The sequence below is a fragment of the Phyllostomus hastatus genome, unplaced genomic scaffold, assembly GCF_019186645.2.
Source record: "Phyllostomus hastatus isolate PE091 unplaced genomic scaffold, TTU_PhHast_1.1 phas_contig_948, whole genome shotgun sequence".
Classification (NCBI taxonomy): Eukaryota; Metazoa; Chordata; class Mammalia; order Chiroptera; family Phyllostomidae; genus Phyllostomus; species Phyllostomus hastatus.
In genome coordinates, this window is record NW_025333993.1 from 5,635,090 (window position 1) to 5,651,645 (window position 16,556).

Genomic DNA, 16,556 nt, shown 5'->3' on the forward strand with positions numbered 1-16,556 from the left:
ACTCAGAGCCACAGCCCCTGCTTCTGCCTCCTCCTCCTCCTCGCCGCCGATCTGCCCCGAGTCCTGCGTCCTCATCCACGGGCAGGAATGACCACTGAGCTCACAGGGCTGTGGTCAGGACTGAGTGACTGGGGTCGTTCGTAAAACGTGAGGTGCCGCTGGTGACAAAATGAACGATCACTTTGTCTGCCAGGAGGGAGGAAGGAAAGCTGCCGCTAACTGGTGGCCCGCCCCTGGCTGCAAGAGGCACCCAGGTTGCAGAGCTGCGCAAACCTGAGAGACGGGGCCGGGGAAGCAGACGTTAGAAAGGCATTGCATGCCGAGCGCTTACCGAGGTGACCTGGTTTTTTGTGCGGTGGGTCCACTGTTTAGGAGTCGAGAAGCGTGGCTACAAGATCTCACTGTGCAGTGCAGGGAGCTGTGTGACATTCCAGATCCCTCCCGGTTGTGTACGAGAGGAAGTGCAGGAGGAGTTTTGCACTGGGGGTGTCAGGAGGCGAGGCCTCCAAGGAGAGGCGGGCCGTGGGTGTAAGATGCCCCTGGCGTCCTGAAGTGGACACGGCGTTGTGACAGCAAGGACCCTGAACGGCGTTGCTTTCGGAAGTGTGACCGCAAACTCAGCGTGCCTGTCGCTCTCCATGTTCCCGTTTATTTTTCGTAAGCCTCTGAGGCACGCAGGCTCGAGGAGACCGGAGGGCGACTGGGGAATCCAGTGCCCTGCACAGCGGGGCCTGGCCGTCTTCCGAATTTCTGAACAGCGCGGAGGGGTCGCCTCCCTCTGTGTGCATCCCGTGGTCCGGCCGGGGAAGAGGGCTCATCCCTGTCTCGGATGTTCTCGCTTTCAGCACTCGGCTGCGGCCGGCCAGTCCTGAGAACTGAAGCATGATGCGTTCTGTGGGTTAACGACATCACAGTGTTTTTATGAGCCGTGGGGCTCACGTTGGAAGCAAACGTGAGCCCAGACCCTTATTTTCAAATTCTTTTGCTTGCATGAAAGGAGCCTCTCAAAATGCCCGTCTGTGGCGGAACGGCATCGGGGCCTTTGGCTGGAAGTGGCGGTTTGCGTGTCAAGTGCATTTGACCTTCTCCTTTTTTTTTTTTTAGTTTGTAATCCAAGCATGTTGGATCCTTTGTTGGACCCCGATCTAGTTATTTAAAAATAAAAGCATGTTTCAGTCCTACTGTATCAAGCAAGTGCAATGTGGTTGAGTCCTCTCCACGTTCTGGGACCCGCGCGGTCAACGGCTACCCCGTGACGGAAACCCGGAGGAATGGTTTTCGCGTGTTGTGCGCACTCAGCGTCCGAATGAAATTGTAAACACACACCGCGCACTAACACAGCGGGCCCTTTTGTCTGGGGGCGGTTTGCCGAGAGTTTATGTGTTTCTCCCGAGTTCATAAAAAACGGCCTTGGTCCCCCGCCACCGGCCACATCAGATTATCCCAACTTTCCTGGAGCAGCCGGGAGACACCCCCGCGCACTCGCGAGCACACCAATCTAAAGTTCAGGTCTTTTTATAGTAACGCAGGGGCAGGCACATTAAGTCGTTATGCCGAGTTTCTGCCAGGTTTTGGCTCTGCTGACTCCTGTGTTGTAAAGCAACCACAGCAGTGCCCGCGTCCTGCGGCCAGCCAGCCGGCCGGCCGTCCTGGGAGAAGTTCCCCTCGCACGTTCGCTAAGGCGACCCCTCTGGCGGGTGGGCAGGCAGGTAGGTGAGCCGGCGCTGCAGAGGAGCGAAGCCAGGCAGGCGGCAGGCAGGCACGGAGACAAGGGCAGCGTGACCGTCGTCGAGGCCCCGGACGGCCCCTCGCAGAGCCGGGGTGCAGGGACTCACTCATGTGCTCCTGGTTACGAGCCTGAGTTCAGAGCGCCCTTCGTTCTGGTTTTAATCCCGAGGGGCGGGGCGAGAGCCTGTCCCAGCTTTGAAGTCCCGGGGCTGCCCAGCGGGCGGATCCCCTGCGTCAGCTCTTGTCACCCAGACTGTGCGCAAAGGGATGGCGAAGCGGGGGCGGAACGGGGCGCAGTGGAGTGGGCGAGCAGGGCGAGGCCGTGGGAGCGTAGCGTGTGTGTGCCGGCGGTGGCCGCCCCTGCCGGAGGGGGTCTCTGAAGACGGCCCCGCAGCTCCTCCCTGCTGCCCGCTGTTAAAACGGGCTGGCTGCACGGGCAGGCGGCCACGTGCGTGCGAGTGTGTGTGTGTGTGTGTGTGTGATTCTGTGCATCCGTGCGTTTCCTCTCCTGACCTGGACTTAAATCCAAGTGTCTGGCCGTCCTGGTTCCGTTGGAATTGCCCTGGGGCGGCTCTCTCTCTCTCTCTGACTGCTCCGTCTTTGCAGGAGGTGGACTGGGTTGCGCTCCTTCTGAAACGTTTACCCTGCAGCTACATGTTGTTTTTTTTTCCGACTGTTTCTCCTGCCGTGAGCCAAAGCACCTTTTGGTATCCCGAGTCTCATCGCCATTCTCATCTTTACACGATTTGGACTTGGAGGAGAACTTGGAGATACAGAGGGAAAACGTGCATCTCCCTTATCTCTGGCTCTCCTAAGTGTTTTTTTTTTTTTTTTCCTAAATCGATCTCAATGAACTTTGATTCCTTTCTTTCAAAAACCATGTGCTGAAATAATGCTCTGCCAGATGTGGGAGCAGACTCCTCCCGCTCTGAGCGCACTCTGTAGCCTTGTCTGAGTTCTGATGTTTTGGTCCCTTTTCCAAAATCTCACGCTACGTTGATCTGGTCATTAGATGCGTTTGCAAGAACTTCCTAATTTTTCTCGGGAGGTCACGCTAGTGTTGTAACATCGTCACTCTTTGTTGTGAAAGAGCCACTTTTTTGCTTGTAGTTTTGCAATGAACCTGCTTCTTGTATCTAACCTGCGCCTGCCAGTTTCTGATAGGAACCACACATCTGTTCGTGTTTCTTTTCGCCGGTGAGCCAAGGCCGAGGTTCCGCGGTACGTTTCTCCTCTCTGAGCCCTGGCGGGGTCTGCGGGGCCGGGTGGGAGAAGGGGCAGCCCCGGCCTCGTTCCCATTCTGGGCGTATGAACCGCTGTCTTGGTGCTGCTGTGGGAAGGGAGTCTGCTTTGCAGAAATTATTTAAGAAGTTGTCGTTTTTGTCTTGCCTCCTGAGCACAACTGCCCAACTCCATGGTGCCCATGTGACTTTGAAACCTGAGTCTGTGAGTTCAGATTCCTTAGCTCCATTCACTCCTTATGGGGCCGGAAGAGAGAGACCTGCCCGTCTCTGCACCCCGAGCCAGGCCGCTGCCTCGTTCTGCTGCTCTCTGCCTGTTGGCGTCTTGGACGCTGCGGCAATGTGTCTGACATGCCCGCCCTTTTTTTTTTTCCTTCCTTTCTTGGGCCTGAGTCTGGCTCTCTGGCCGGCACAACCTGTCCTCCTGTACGTTTTGTGTTCTTGTTTAAACCCTTCGCTTGCCCTTTCCCAAAGGGTCACAGGGCTGTGGTTCCAGGACACTTAAAGGAGTCGGAGGTGGCGGGTGGTGCCTACGCGCAGGCACCCGGCCACCCGTGGGAGACCCAAAGCGCCAGACTTGCTTTTCACCCTTTTCCCTCCTCACTGGTCCACAGCACGAAGCCCATGCACGTGGGAAGCTGTGAGCGAGGTTGGTCCTCGGGTAGGTGGGGCGTCGAGTGGCAGAGCGCACGCTGGGCTGGGCTTGTGAAATGGCAGGTGCTCCATAAAGATTCTGAGGCTTCTGGGTAGAGAGGGAGGTGTCTATCTCAGCGGGGCTGCTTCGTAAGGCTCGGCTACTAGCAGGGAGCACCCTTGTGCATTTTAGCACCAACCCAGAGAATGAGAAGGGAGTACAGTACAAACACACCCCCCAAACCGGGAAACGTAAGAAGGGCAGCACTGTGGGCTATGGGGTGGCAGATGCAGACAACCCAACACAAGGTGACTTCATCACCGGTGCCCTGTTGACCTTAGACAGTTCACATCAAGGGCTGGATCTTTCTAGAGCTCAGATTTCCTCATCTGGGGAGGAGAAGTTTGGACACGACAGTCTCCTCAGTGCCCCCTCCCACCCTCCGCCCCGGCTCCAGAGTTTCCACTTTTAACGAAGGGGGGACCCAACAGCATCCGCACCTCCCTCGCTGAGGGCAGTACGGCGTTTGCCAGCGCAGGCTGGGATAACAGTGAGCTGCCACGTGGGTCTGTGTGTGTGTGTGACGGAACTGGACACTGGATGGTATCCCGGTTATTCTGAGGTGTAGCTGCTGCTGTGTGGCGTATCGTTGGCGTGGGTGAACTTCCCACGCCAGGTCTCCCTCTGCTGACCTGGCGGTAGGTGGACTGTCCGCCCAGCCACAGGCCGGCCACCTGTTTGCCTTCAAACCACGCAGGAATGATCCAGCACCCACAAATATCTATTTCTTCTCACCAAATCATGCAAAAGGGCAAAGATGTCAATAGGGAGGAAGGAAATCAAAAAGAGTTCATTGGTGATCCAGATATTTTGAACATCCTGGTATTTGAAGGCATCTGGATAATTCACAGCTTTTTTTTTTTTTTTTGGTTCATTTACCATCCAGATGTTCGCCATCATGGACGCACCACTTGCAAGCCTATTGCAGCTAATAACTCCGAAGTGGAAAAATTCATATCTGTGTGTGCTTGTCCTTTGGTGCTCTGTTTTCTCTCACTCTCCTCCTAAGGACCTCTCCCTTTAGCTCCCCTGGGAACGCGGCGATTTCGCCAGATGCTTAGGTGTGAGCCGTCACTTTTCTTTTTTTAATCTTCGCGGCCATCCTGTCTCCCGTCTGCTTGAATTACAGATTGCATTTGTCAAATAATGACACATGCAATTGGATGTCTTCTAAGATCTTTGAAATTCAACTTCCTTGAGTTGAGATTAAAGTGGGTCCTCTCCGCACTGCCGCACGCAGTCCCGGGCTGTGTGGGGAGACCGGCGTGCAAGTTTTCCCCGGGCCGGACGGCTCCCACTCCTAGGGGCCGGAAAGGGAGGAAACCAGCTACTTTTTTCTTTCTCCTGAAAGGGAGCCCATAAAACCAGCTCCAAGGTGGTCCCAGTGAGAAACAAGGGTAAAGTCGGCAACTCTCTGAGCCGTGCCTGTCCTCCCGCGCGTCCTGACTCTGTGTTCCTCTGGGCCCTCAGGAGGCATTGTCAGTGGTGAGCGAGGACCAGTCGTTGTTTGAGTGCGCCTACGGGACGCCGCACCTGGCGAAGACGGACATGACCGCGTCCTCCTCCGGCGACTATGGGCAGACGTCCAAGATGAGCCCGCGCGTCCCCCAGCAGGACTGGCTGTCGCAACCCCCGGCCAGGGTCACCATCAAGATGGAGTGTAACCCTAACCAGGTGAACGGCTCGAGGTAAGGAGACCGCCGGCTCTCGCCCTCCTGGGTTCCCTGCCCCCCTCGTCAAGGCCAAGTGGAAGTCAGGGGCACCTCTCCAAGCATCCTTTCCGGAGCAAGGCCGCTGAGCGGCCGCGTTGGCCAATGCTGAGAAAGGGCGTTCTCCCGCAGTTTAGCATTGAGGACAGAGGCGGTGAAACCGGTGGTGTGTGTACCGAGAATGCGCTTGGAAGATGTGGTATTCCATTCCATTTTCCAGGCATGAGGGCTCTGCCCGGGGGGCAGGCGGGGCGTGAACACATGTGGCAGAGCTCATCTCGGAGGTTTTATTGTCCGGAAAATAATGCCGCGTTAGGTTTTTATGGAGGGAGAGTGTCAGCTAGTGGCCAGGCAGCACCGCCCGCGTCCAAGCCGCACGCCGCGGCTGCTGGGTCTTCCTAGTCATGTGTCCTTCCCCCGACCCCCCCACCCCTCCTCCCTCCTCCGTCCCCCTCTCTTCACGCCTGCTGCCTCTGCTCCTCTCCGCTACCCCGAAAGGCGAGCTCTCCTTTCGCCCGTGATCATGAACTTCTCTGTGCTGCCAGGCGGGGTGTCTGACCGAGTGCAGAGTGATCCTTGGCCCTTGAGAGCATTTCATCGGATGCCGTTTTGAAAAGTCAAGTTGGTTTCAATTATGGTACCGTACCCTGTATACATTCAGGGAGAAGAAGATAAAAACCTCAGGGCAAAGACAGGGTGATTTTTAAACATGTCGCACGGCCAGAGCCGTAAGAACAGCCCGCGGTCTCTAGCGCTTCCCTGTGTACAGAGCCCGTTTACCCCCCATGTCCCGGCCCTCCCCCAAGCAGCCCGGTGAGGGGCGCTCGTCCCCGCCTGGTGGAGGAAGAGACGGAGGCTCAGGCTTTCCCCGGCTGACTCCAGGTCACCAGGGGGACGGACTCCAAATCTGGATTCCAACCCAGGGCCTTTCCCCCTCTGTCACTGCTGTCGTAGGCCCTTTCTGGTTTGTGGTTTTGTTTTGTTTGTTTTTTTTTAAGACTTTATTTATTTATTTTTAGAGAGGGAAGGGAGGGAGAAAGAGAGAGAGAGAGAAACATCAATGTGCGGTTGCTGGGGGTCATGGCCTGCAACCCAGGCATGTGCCCTGACTGGGAATCGAACCTGCGATGCTTTGGTTCGCAGCCCGCGCTCAATCCACTGAGCTACACCAGCCAGGACTCTGGTTTGTGTTTTAATGCTAAGTGCAGTTTTCTAAGTGTCGGAAGCCACTGCTTCAACTTCCCGTGCGCCGTCCATGGAGGTACCAAGTCCTGGTGCCTTAGAGGGGACACCCACAGTGACGCTGGACATGGCAAAGGGGGAGGCGGGAGATGCCATGACTCTCCCGGGCTCTGAGAAGTCGGCTGGCGCTCTGCCTCTGGCGGCCCCTTGAAACCGGGGATGTCGCCCTGACGTTGAACATTCCCACGGCGTGGGTGGGTGCTCCACGTGGAACCCGAGCCAAGGCAGGCCCACCTTGGGCCCCATCAAGAGAGTAATTCCCAGACTTTTGAGAGGTCCCTGGTAGACAGTGCCATCCATCCTAGGGTCCAGGGCACTGGAGTCCCGGGCACCACTTGTCTGTTGTGTGTAGATGCCGTACAGGTCGCCCCTGTCCATCTGGTAGAGCGTTTCCGCCGGCCATTGACCAGATGTGGGCAGAAGCAGGTTACAGCTGTCGGTGTGGAAGCGGAGTTTGTTCTTGTGCCTTCTTGGTTAGCTGTTGTGTGATGTCTCCACCCAAACGGCGGTGAACGAACCTGCTTCTGCCCCGCCCCGCGTGTCTGAGGCTGAGAAGAAGGGGGCGTGGCCGCGCTGTGAAGGGTGGGTGACCCCGAGTGCGTGGGTACCAGGCGCAGCAGGGCTGGCCCTGCGGTCGGGCATGCGGTCTGCCTTTGGCTTTGGTTTTGTGTTTTGGGGGGACAGGGGATCCGTTTCTGATGGCACCCCCCGATGCCACACACTCCGGGAGAGTCACGGCAGGAACACGACAGCAAGCTGCATTTCCAGAGCTTTCTTTTTCAAACGCTAGTTCCTACCTGCAGAAAAGAGACCAGTGTCCGGAGTGTGGGTGTGGTGTGGGGGTGTGTGGGGGGGGGTGTGGGTGTGTGTGGGGGGGGTGTGTGGGGGTGTGGGGGGTGTGTGCGTGGGGGTGTGGAGTGGGGGCGGAGTGAGCGTGCCCTGCCCTCACTTCCGGAGTCTGGCCTGAGCCGGCCTCAGAGTGGGGGGGCCGTGAGGAGGGGAGGGCAGCGCTGCAGAAACAAAACTGTCTCCTGTTCCCTCTGCGCTGTTCCCGAGTTAAAAGGAGGAGGAGAGGGGTGGGTAGGAGCCCGTTCGTTGTCTTGCAAGCCAAGTGCAAGTACCGTTGCCTTTGATGTGGGCCGGTGCTTGCCCTCAGCAGCCTGCTGCCCACCTGCCCTGCGGGGCCACCCTTCCAGCCTGAGGGGTCAGCACAGGGATGAAGGCGGGGGTTCAGGCAGCCCTGCACCAGGCCAAGGGGCTCCGGTCCCCCTGAGGTCTGCAGGGCATAGCGGCAGCCTGGAAGCCCCAGCACGTGAAGCGGAATTCCTCAGGGAAGTCTCAGACTGGCTCCCTAGACCGTCCCCTGATGAGACGCGGCCCACCCATGGCGAGGCCAGTCCCCTTCACTGAACGTGGGTGTGGTCCACAGCAACGCCTCAGTTAGCATCGGATGGACTCTCCGGGCACAACGGCCTGGCCGAGTGGGCACAGGAGCCTGACTATGCCTGCGTTCTCGGCCTCCGCCCTGGTCAGCCGTGGGCCAGGCCGTCCCTTCAGACCTCAGAGCGGCGTCCTCTGGGGTGGCCGGGTGCCTGTGACCAGAGGGGCTCAGCCCGGCGGGATGGGAATAGGAGAGGGGGTCGTACGTGTGATCAGTGAGTTAGTGGGGTCGTTCAGGCCGTGACCTTGCAGAGTATTGAGAGCTGGGTGCTGAGGCCAAGTCCGCTCTCCAAACCCCAGCAGTCGGCCTGAAAGAGCAAGGAGGCAGGGGAGCACTCAAAATTCTTCAGCGGCGAGATTGCGGGGCCACCGAGGGGGTGCGACCCTCCGTCTGAGTGAGCTAGGAGAACCCTGGGGGCACATGATGTTACTTAGGTCCAGCAGGGCCTCCTGGGCTCCTGCACGGAAGCCTCTGCAGGTAAGGGATGGTGAGGACTGCAGAAGGGTGCAGGGGTGGGGGGAGGAGAGAGGGGGAAAGAGAGAGGGGGAGGGGGAGAAACAGACACTGCTTTGTTGTTCCACTTAATGATGCACTCGTTGATTCTTTACGTGCCCTGACCGGGGATGGAACCTGCAACCTTGGCACAACAGGACGATGCTCTAACCAACTGAGCTACCTGAGATACCCGAGCTACCCGGCCAGGGGCTGTTGTGGTTGTTTTAAAGGCAGAATTGTGTGGCTTGCTGGTGGGTTGGCTCTGTGGAATGAGGAAGAGGGAAGCGAGGATGAACCCCTGGTTTGGGGGACATGCTGCCGTCCCCCAGGGAAGGTTTGGATGGGCCACAGCTGGGGATCCTTCTGAGCCTGGAGCCCAGGCCCCTCTGCGCCTGGCTCAGACCCTGGGGACAGGCGCTTCACTCGGATAACCGCCGAGCGAATGGGAGGGGTTGGGCAGACCCCTCTGGCCTCCTCGCCTGAGTTCAGAGGGTCCCCATTCATTAGATCAGTGGTTCTCCCCCGCAGTGACTGTGCCTCCAGGGGACACCTGGCAGTGTCTGCAGACTTTTTTTTTTAAGATTTTATTTATTTATTTTTTAGAGAGGGAAGGGAGGGAGAAAGAGAGAGAGAGAAACATCAATGTGTGGTTGCTGGGGGTCATGGCCTGCAACCCAGGCATGTGCCCTGACTGGGAATCGAACCTGCGATGCTTTGGTTCGCAGCCCGCACTCAATCCACTGAGCTACGCCAGCCAGGGCTTCTGCAGATGTTTTTATTGTCACAGCTCAGGGGACGGGGACGTTCCTGGCATCCAGTGGGTGGAGGCCAGAGGTGATGCTCCACATCCTAAACACTGGGCAGCAGACCCCTCCTAGGGAATGACCTGGCCCCGCACGCCAGTGCTGTCCAAGGTGAGAAGCCCTGCGCCGAGCCGGCTGGCGCCTGGTGTTGTCTCTGTGTTGTGTACGGGGTTGTTCTGCGGGGAGGACGGGTTGAGAGAAGCTCACGGTCCAGCAGCGGTGAGCAAGATTCTGTGCGATAGCTCGACAAGTTCAAGGACAGAGGGCCGTCGTCGGAGGCAGGTGTGACTCCCACCACCCGGGCAGGAACGAGAATCGTGAGGAGTCATCCTAAACGTTATTTCTACAGCACCTCGGGATTTATTAGATACAATGTATCATTCCATTTCCTCCTCAAATCTGCAAGATGGCATTGGAACCATCCCCATTTTCCAGATGAAGACCATTGAGTTTCCAAAAGTTTCGGTTCCTTTGCTCAAGAGCACCTGTCGTATGTAGGCCATTGGACCACAGGCCCGTGCCCCTCCCCACTCCCTCGGGGCTCCCCCTGAGGCTGGGCACCGTGTCTGTGCCCCCCGAGACAGCCGCGCAGCGGGTCTCCCCGGGCGACGGACAAGCTCTGCGTTCTGTCTTCCGAGAGGCATTACATGCGAACACTGCATTTCACCGAATATGTGCCGTGTGTGCATGTCACATGCATGAAGGTTTCGTTCTAAAAGCAAATGTTATTTCACTGCCGCGGGCCGATCTACCTGCCCTCCCCTTGCACTGCCTTCCCAAGGTGTCTGCAGGCAAAGCCGCCTCTGGAACACAGCAGGTGTGAAGCAGAGCCCCCGCGGTCTGAGCGCCCCAGCGGCCCCTTAAACACTCGCCGGGCTGAAATGAAAGACAGAAACCCCCAAGTTCAGGATGACGGCCGTTCACGTGCCCCCTCCAGCGCTGTGTGGGAAGAGGCTTTGCCCGCGCACCGCCCTGCAGAAGAGGGTCGTGGCTGGAGGCCGTTTCCGGTCAGGTGGCTCTCACTGTGTGCGCGGCCCGGGGACCGGCCTCCGTCCACGCCTTCCTGCTCTGACTCTCGGAGCCTCGACGTCGCGTGTACTTTTCTCGCATTTTCCACACGACTCTCCGCATCACCGCAGGGCGGCGGAGTGCGCAGCTCCGGCCGTGCCTGCACCTCTCTGCCGCAGGGTCCTAAGCGGGCCGGTGTGAGCAGCTTCCTGGTGGAGCTCGGCCGCCGTCCAGGCCGTGGGGGGCTCAGGGTGGGGGGACTGGCACCCGGCTGGTTTTTCCAAGCCGTGGTGGTGAGGTCAGTGAGCTGGCGTGTCCCACTTGTGAGGGGCCTTGTGTCTTTGCGGATGTCAGCCTGCTGGGCTGCAGAGCTGAGACGTGGGTGGAGAGAGCCCCCGCCAGGGAGAAGGGAGGCAGGGGGGCCGAGGCTCCCCGTCTGTCTGTCTGTCCGTCCATCCTGGCTGTCCCTTCCCACGGGAAACGACAGCCCTCTTTTGGTCGGAAAAGAGAGCCCGGGGGCCGAGTGCTGCACCAGGATGCCGGCGAGGTCCATGGTCGGGGTCGCTGCAGTCACTGAGGGCGGGCGGCGGCTGGGGGCCGGCTTTGGCGTTTTTTCGTCTCAGAGGGGAAGTCATTTTGGTTAACCAGAAGTTACATAGCCTGTTAGGAAAATAAAAAGCCTGAGGCACCTGAAATGGCTATTGGGCTTAAGTCTTCCCTCCCTGAGAAATGAAAGTATATCAAGCAAAAGAAAAAAAAAAAAGAGAGAGAGAACAGAACAAAAAACAAAACCAAAAGAGAAAACAAAAACCCTCACAGGGCAGAAAAGAGGTCGTGTAACGATTTGCAGGGACCTCGATCTATAGAACATTGTATTTCCAGATGACGAAACCCAGAAGGGTGCATTCGAGAGGCGCACGTCCGGTGGGCTCGCCAGTACCCGTTTTCTGCTGCGAAGAGAACTTGCTAAATGTGTACTCAAATAACGAGACTCTCCCAGGGAAACTTCCAATCCCTCCCAGGGACAAAGAGCTCACTGTGGGTACGTCGGTGGTGACTTTTTAATTAATTTAGTCTTCAGCTGCTTTGGAGGATGGGGGCAGGGCTGGTGGGAAGAGACTGCAAGCCCAGGTGTGAGGGAGAATATTTAGTAAGGGCAAGAGTCGCACTCGGCCGGGAGGACAGACGGCTACAGTTTCGGGCTGAGCCGGGAGTTCCCCATGAATCACTGCCCAGCTCCACCCACTGCTCGGGCCACGGGGGCCTGAAGCAGCTTTTCCATCACCTCGGATTCAGAAGTAAAACAGACCCACCAATCACCCCAGAGCTCTGCAGACAATCCCCTCCTTGTCCCGGGCCCTAAAAATACCTTTTGTGGTGACTCACCTCAACTCACGCCATAAAACTCGATGAGGGGCTTGTCCGGCCGATGAGGGCCGAGCACGTGCTTTCGGGGTCCTCGGGAAGAAAGCCACGTACGGAGGGAACGCTGGGTGCTGGGTTCCACCGGCCGGCCTCCTGGGGAGCCGGCCCGCGGGTGGAACTGGCCCCCTGGGGCTCTCCGGGGGGAGGGGCCAAAGGAAACCTATGTATTGCTGCCCCGCTGTAGCTCCATCCCAGGACACCACCTAAGAAACTAGTGAGCATTCGCCAAGACGGTGGCGTTCTAGTCAACAGCGAGGGGCTGGAGACTGCATGGGAGTCAGCAGGAGCATGCCTGCCCATGAGAGAGTCAGGGGGTGGCTTGGGGGGGGTATGGAGCATGCAGTGGGGAATTCGGGGAGGGGCAGAGTGTGGGGAGACGCTGGGACAACAGGGGCACCCGTGTCCCCCCGGCACCTGGGACAGTGCCCGGCATAGAGACTTCCCCTGTAAATACTTGTTAAATGAGAAATGAATTGCGAGGGTCCAGGGCCAGGTGGCCGCGGAGCCTCCCAGGGAGTGAGGGTTCACCCAAAGGCGCTCCGGGTGCAGGAAGAGCTGGGTGGCAGGTGGCCAGCGGGCGTTTGTGTTTGGGGAAGGTCGCCGTGGGCCCGAAGCCCGGAACCACCCCCACCAGCGTGTGATGGAGACCAAGGCGGCAGAGCCCTGTCTCCAAGTGGAAGAGGACTTCAGGAGTAGGAAGGAGGATGGGTCTTGAAGGAAGGGTAGCTTTTCTAGAAGATTCCCGGGTGTGCCTCTGTCCACCAGAAGGAGTTACATCGATTTCCTAAATTGGATGTCGACTCACCTGGGACTTGTTGCAAGGCCAGAGAGCCCGTGCTGACTTCTCCCCTGGGGGGTGCACCGCAGATGCGATGTGCTAGCGAGCATGGGGCCGTCGCTCGGGGCTGCCTTCCGTGACAGTCCTGGATAAATGAGGGCCGTTCACACTCGGCCCAGATGGCAGCACAGGGCCGGGGCTCCACCCCTGTCGAGCCGTGGCCGCGTCGGTGCCTTGTCCCCGTGGGTGTTTTCCACAGTGGACTCTGCCCTGCTGCTCTAGGCGGACTCTGATGTGGGAAAAACCAGTGTGAGACGCCAAGTTTATTTTCTTTTTCAAAAATCAAAGCTTTCATGTCTCAGTACATTTTTATAGGCACATGACTCTTTTACAAGGGGAAAAAAAAAAAGGTGCCCTGGCTGGTGTGGCTCAGTGGATTGAGTGCCGGCCTGCAAACCAAAGGGTCACTGGTTCAGTTCCCAGTCAGGGCACATGCCTGGGTTGTAGGCCAAGTCACCAGTAGGGGGCGTGCAAGAGGCAACCACACATCGATGATTCTCTCCCTCTGTTTCTCCTTTTCTTCCCCCCTCTCTAAAATAAATAAATATTTTTTTTAAAAGAGGAAAGGTATTATATATGGATACGATTAAAGGCAGCTTTTGTGGTGGGCTGGGGCCCCCCTAATCTTACAGAATTAGGTTGGCCACTTCCCCCAATGGGCCAGCTTCTGTCCTGGCCCTCAACTCTCTCTCCTCAGGCCCATGATCTAAGTCAGACTCGTCCCTGCTCTGCCCTCTCAGCGCGGGCCCTTGTCCCGTTGCCTCCTATGCTCACGGATGTCGGCCCAACCTGTACAGGGTGCGTGCCACGCTGAGCCCCTCGAGGAAGTCTCGGGGAGGAGCACGTGACATCAAGCTGTACCCTGAGGCGGTCAGACATCCAAGTCCCCCTGTGTATCCAGACAACATTGCGTCTCCCAGGAGGCTCTGCCCTTGCCTGCACACGGAGGCCCGGTTGAGCTCACACCCGCACCTTCCCCGTGACTGTCCTCAGGGCCACTCCCAGGTCACTCGTTGGAAACACCCCATCGGGATGCCCGCACCCAGTCTACTGAGATCAGTTTCGTGCCAGCTTTATGCTGTGCATCTGTGGAAAAGACCCCCCAACCCCGTGCAGGGTCCTAGGGTCAAGCGTTTGGACTCAGGACCCCAGGGACTTCGGGCCCAGCCTGTATCAACTCCTCTGTGCGTCCCCTGTAACATCCCTGCTACAGGTATTGACCTCATGGGGCTGTGCTGATGGAAAGAATAGTAACAGCTGACCCACAGCATTTATCATGTGCGGGACAGCATTTGAAATGCTTTAGCCACACATGGGTTACAGCGTTAATCCGTGAAAAGAGTTTGGAGCCGCCCCCAGCACGAGTCCAACCCCAGACAGAAGAGCAACCCAATGAGGTCTGTGACTCCGTGTTTCCCCTCAGTCCTTGGGTGCTCTCAGAGGCAAATTCGATATGAAAATGTAGGAATCCGAAGATTGTGGACACTGGACTATATAGCGTTCCATCTCTTAAGATCTTTTCATTTTTAAAATCATTTACTTATTTATTTTTTTCTCTGTTCCTGCCCGCCTCTCTCTGGTGGGCCAGTTCTTCTCAAAAGCAAGCAACGGCCCCTGTGGAGGGCCGGCCGGGGACACGCTGTCTCTCGAGGTCCATTGCTGACGCAGCCGAGAGCTGTGTGCTGGGGGCACCTCGCTCTGTGCCCAGCCTCCCTCGTTTGTCTCCCCCCATCCCCCACCCCCCACAACCACCGTTTCACAGCTTGATTCTCTGAGTGTGACTTAGGTAGCTCTCATGAATGGAATCGCCTAATATTCGTCTTTCTGTGGCTGGCTCATGGCACTCAGCACACTGTCCTCAAGGTGAACCCAGGTTGTCATGTGTTGGAGAACTTCCTCCTTTGGAGGTAGAACAGCATTCTTTGTGCCTACACACCCCGTGTTCCCGATCCGCTCGTCCATCAGCGGACCTGTGGGCTGGTCTGCACCTCGACCCTTGTGAGTAGTAAGTGCTGCGGTGAGCAAAGGAGGACCGATGTCTCGCCGAGACCCCGATTCCAGTTTCAGATGGATGTGTGTAAGGAGGACGGCTGGGTTGTATGGTCACTCGTTTCTTAAAGCCTTCCGCGGGCCGCTCACACTGCTTGCCCCGCAGCTGCGCCGTTTCGCACTCCCACCCCCGGTGCCGCGGGGGGCTCCGGTGTCTCCGCCTCCTGCCTCGCCAGCGCCTGCTGCCGTTTGTTTGGTTGGGGTGGCCGCCCGCCCCGACAGGTGTGAGGTGATAGCTCACCGTGGTGCGATTTGCATAATAACTTTTGTTCGTTCTTAAAAGTGTCTGAGGGAAATATGGGGAACCACGCTTATTGGCAAAAAGAAATTCATGTCCCAAACGGAAAGACAGAGCCCCTTCCTATTTGCCAAATGACTATGCGTTTAGCGAGCATCTGACGAATCGCTGTAGGGTTTCCACAGAAACCGCTAGAAGACACCTGTAGGGACATCTGAGCATGCAGCATTTAAAGGATGCCCTTGTGTGGGTGCACTTCAGAAGCAACAAACCGAGTGTCCAAATCCTCACGCGCTGGCGGAGCCGAGAGCACGTGACTGTCCCCACCAGGCCGGGCTCGGTGCAGGGGGCGCCCCACACCGCCTGGGGGAAGTCCCCCGATGACGTGGCGCGCCCCGGGGTGCACCGAGGGGGCAGACTCCGCAGCGTGCGTCTTTTTCTCTCGCCACTCCCGCGCGGAGGGCGGGCTTGTGGTGAGACTCTTACACACGTCCGTCCGGCTCCCTGAGTCATGTTAAGGTTTCGTTTTCTTAAAGCGGTGCCCAATAGACGGCCCTGAAAAATCTTCTTCTCCAGGAATTTCCTCCGTTTCTTAGGTTTTTCTATACACATCCTGGTTGTGTCTCCCGCCTGTGCCACCAGGTGGACTGATAAGCTCCCAGAATGGGGGCCCCACAAGGATGCCCTCTTTCGCTGTTGAGATGTCCAAGAGCAAAAACCCAGGGAAATGACTGGAACGTGAGAACGGAGCGCCTCGGGCCCCTTCGTCCGATACCTGCTGACTGCCGACCTCGAGTCCAGCGTGCGGACCCGTGGGCGGCCCTCCCCCCGCCCCTGGGCTGGGGTCCCCTTACATTCGTTATAACAACTATTTGAAATGATCCACAGCACAGTTCCGTTCTGTCTCCCTCAGAAGCTAAAACAAAACACAATGGGAAAAAAGATGATTTTTTTTTTATCATCCCAAAGGCGCAACTTGTGAAATTCAGGTCCGATGGTCTGATGATACGGTGGATGCGGGGGTGGGGAAGCTGGATGCGCTGGGTTAGGTCTGGTGGTTACACCCTGAAAACAAAGCAGCTCCCTCCCCCCCTACAAAGGGCCCCGCTCTGAGCGCGTGCTGGCACACAGCTCTGGGAAGCTCTTGGCAGCGCAGGTGAGCACCCCGCCCTCTCCCCCTCCCTGGGTCGGATGGGGGTCTGGCCCTAACACCACAGGAAAACCGTGGTGACCCGTGTCTGCAGCGCGTGGCCACAGATACGGAAATTAAGCTGTTGCAAATGAAGAAAATGCACGACATGGTCTGAAGGGTCCACAGTTCCCAGATCCCCCTATTTCTGGGCATCCATTCTCTACGCCTCTTCGACCTGTCACGTGTTCGATGGTTACCTGTCATGCTGCAGAAGAAGGAACAGAGGCCACCTGGCACACAGCAGGCACGCGACAACAATGGCCCACCTGGGCGCGTGAGTGGCCCTGAGCAGGGCTCACCCTGGACGCGAGAGCCGTTAACGTGAGTTACGCTCACCACCGGCTGCGTGTCGTCTCTTTCCTAAAGAACCAGATCCCTTTGGCCCTCCGCCCTGGTAACTCCCCTCCTTGAGACGAACAGACCAACACACACACACTCCGCTCCCCGGATGGA

The 16,556-nt window shown here is 57.7% G+C and overlaps 1 protein-coding gene across 2 annotated transcripts in view; it reads left to right on the plus strand.

Moving 5' to 3' along the window:
• The window catches only part of ERG (ETS transcription factor ERG), a 99,963-nt gene that overhangs the window by 40,766 nt on the left and 42,641 nt on the right, over window positions 1-16,556 (plus strand). For both annotated transcript variants that reach the window (XM_045852746.1, XM_045852747.1), the window contains exon 2: window positions 5,134-5,351. In XM_045852746.1, coding sequence (XP_045708702.1) covers window positions 5,134-5,351 — 218 coding nt within the window. The remainder of the gene's footprint in view (window positions 1-5,133; window positions 5,352-16,556) is intronic.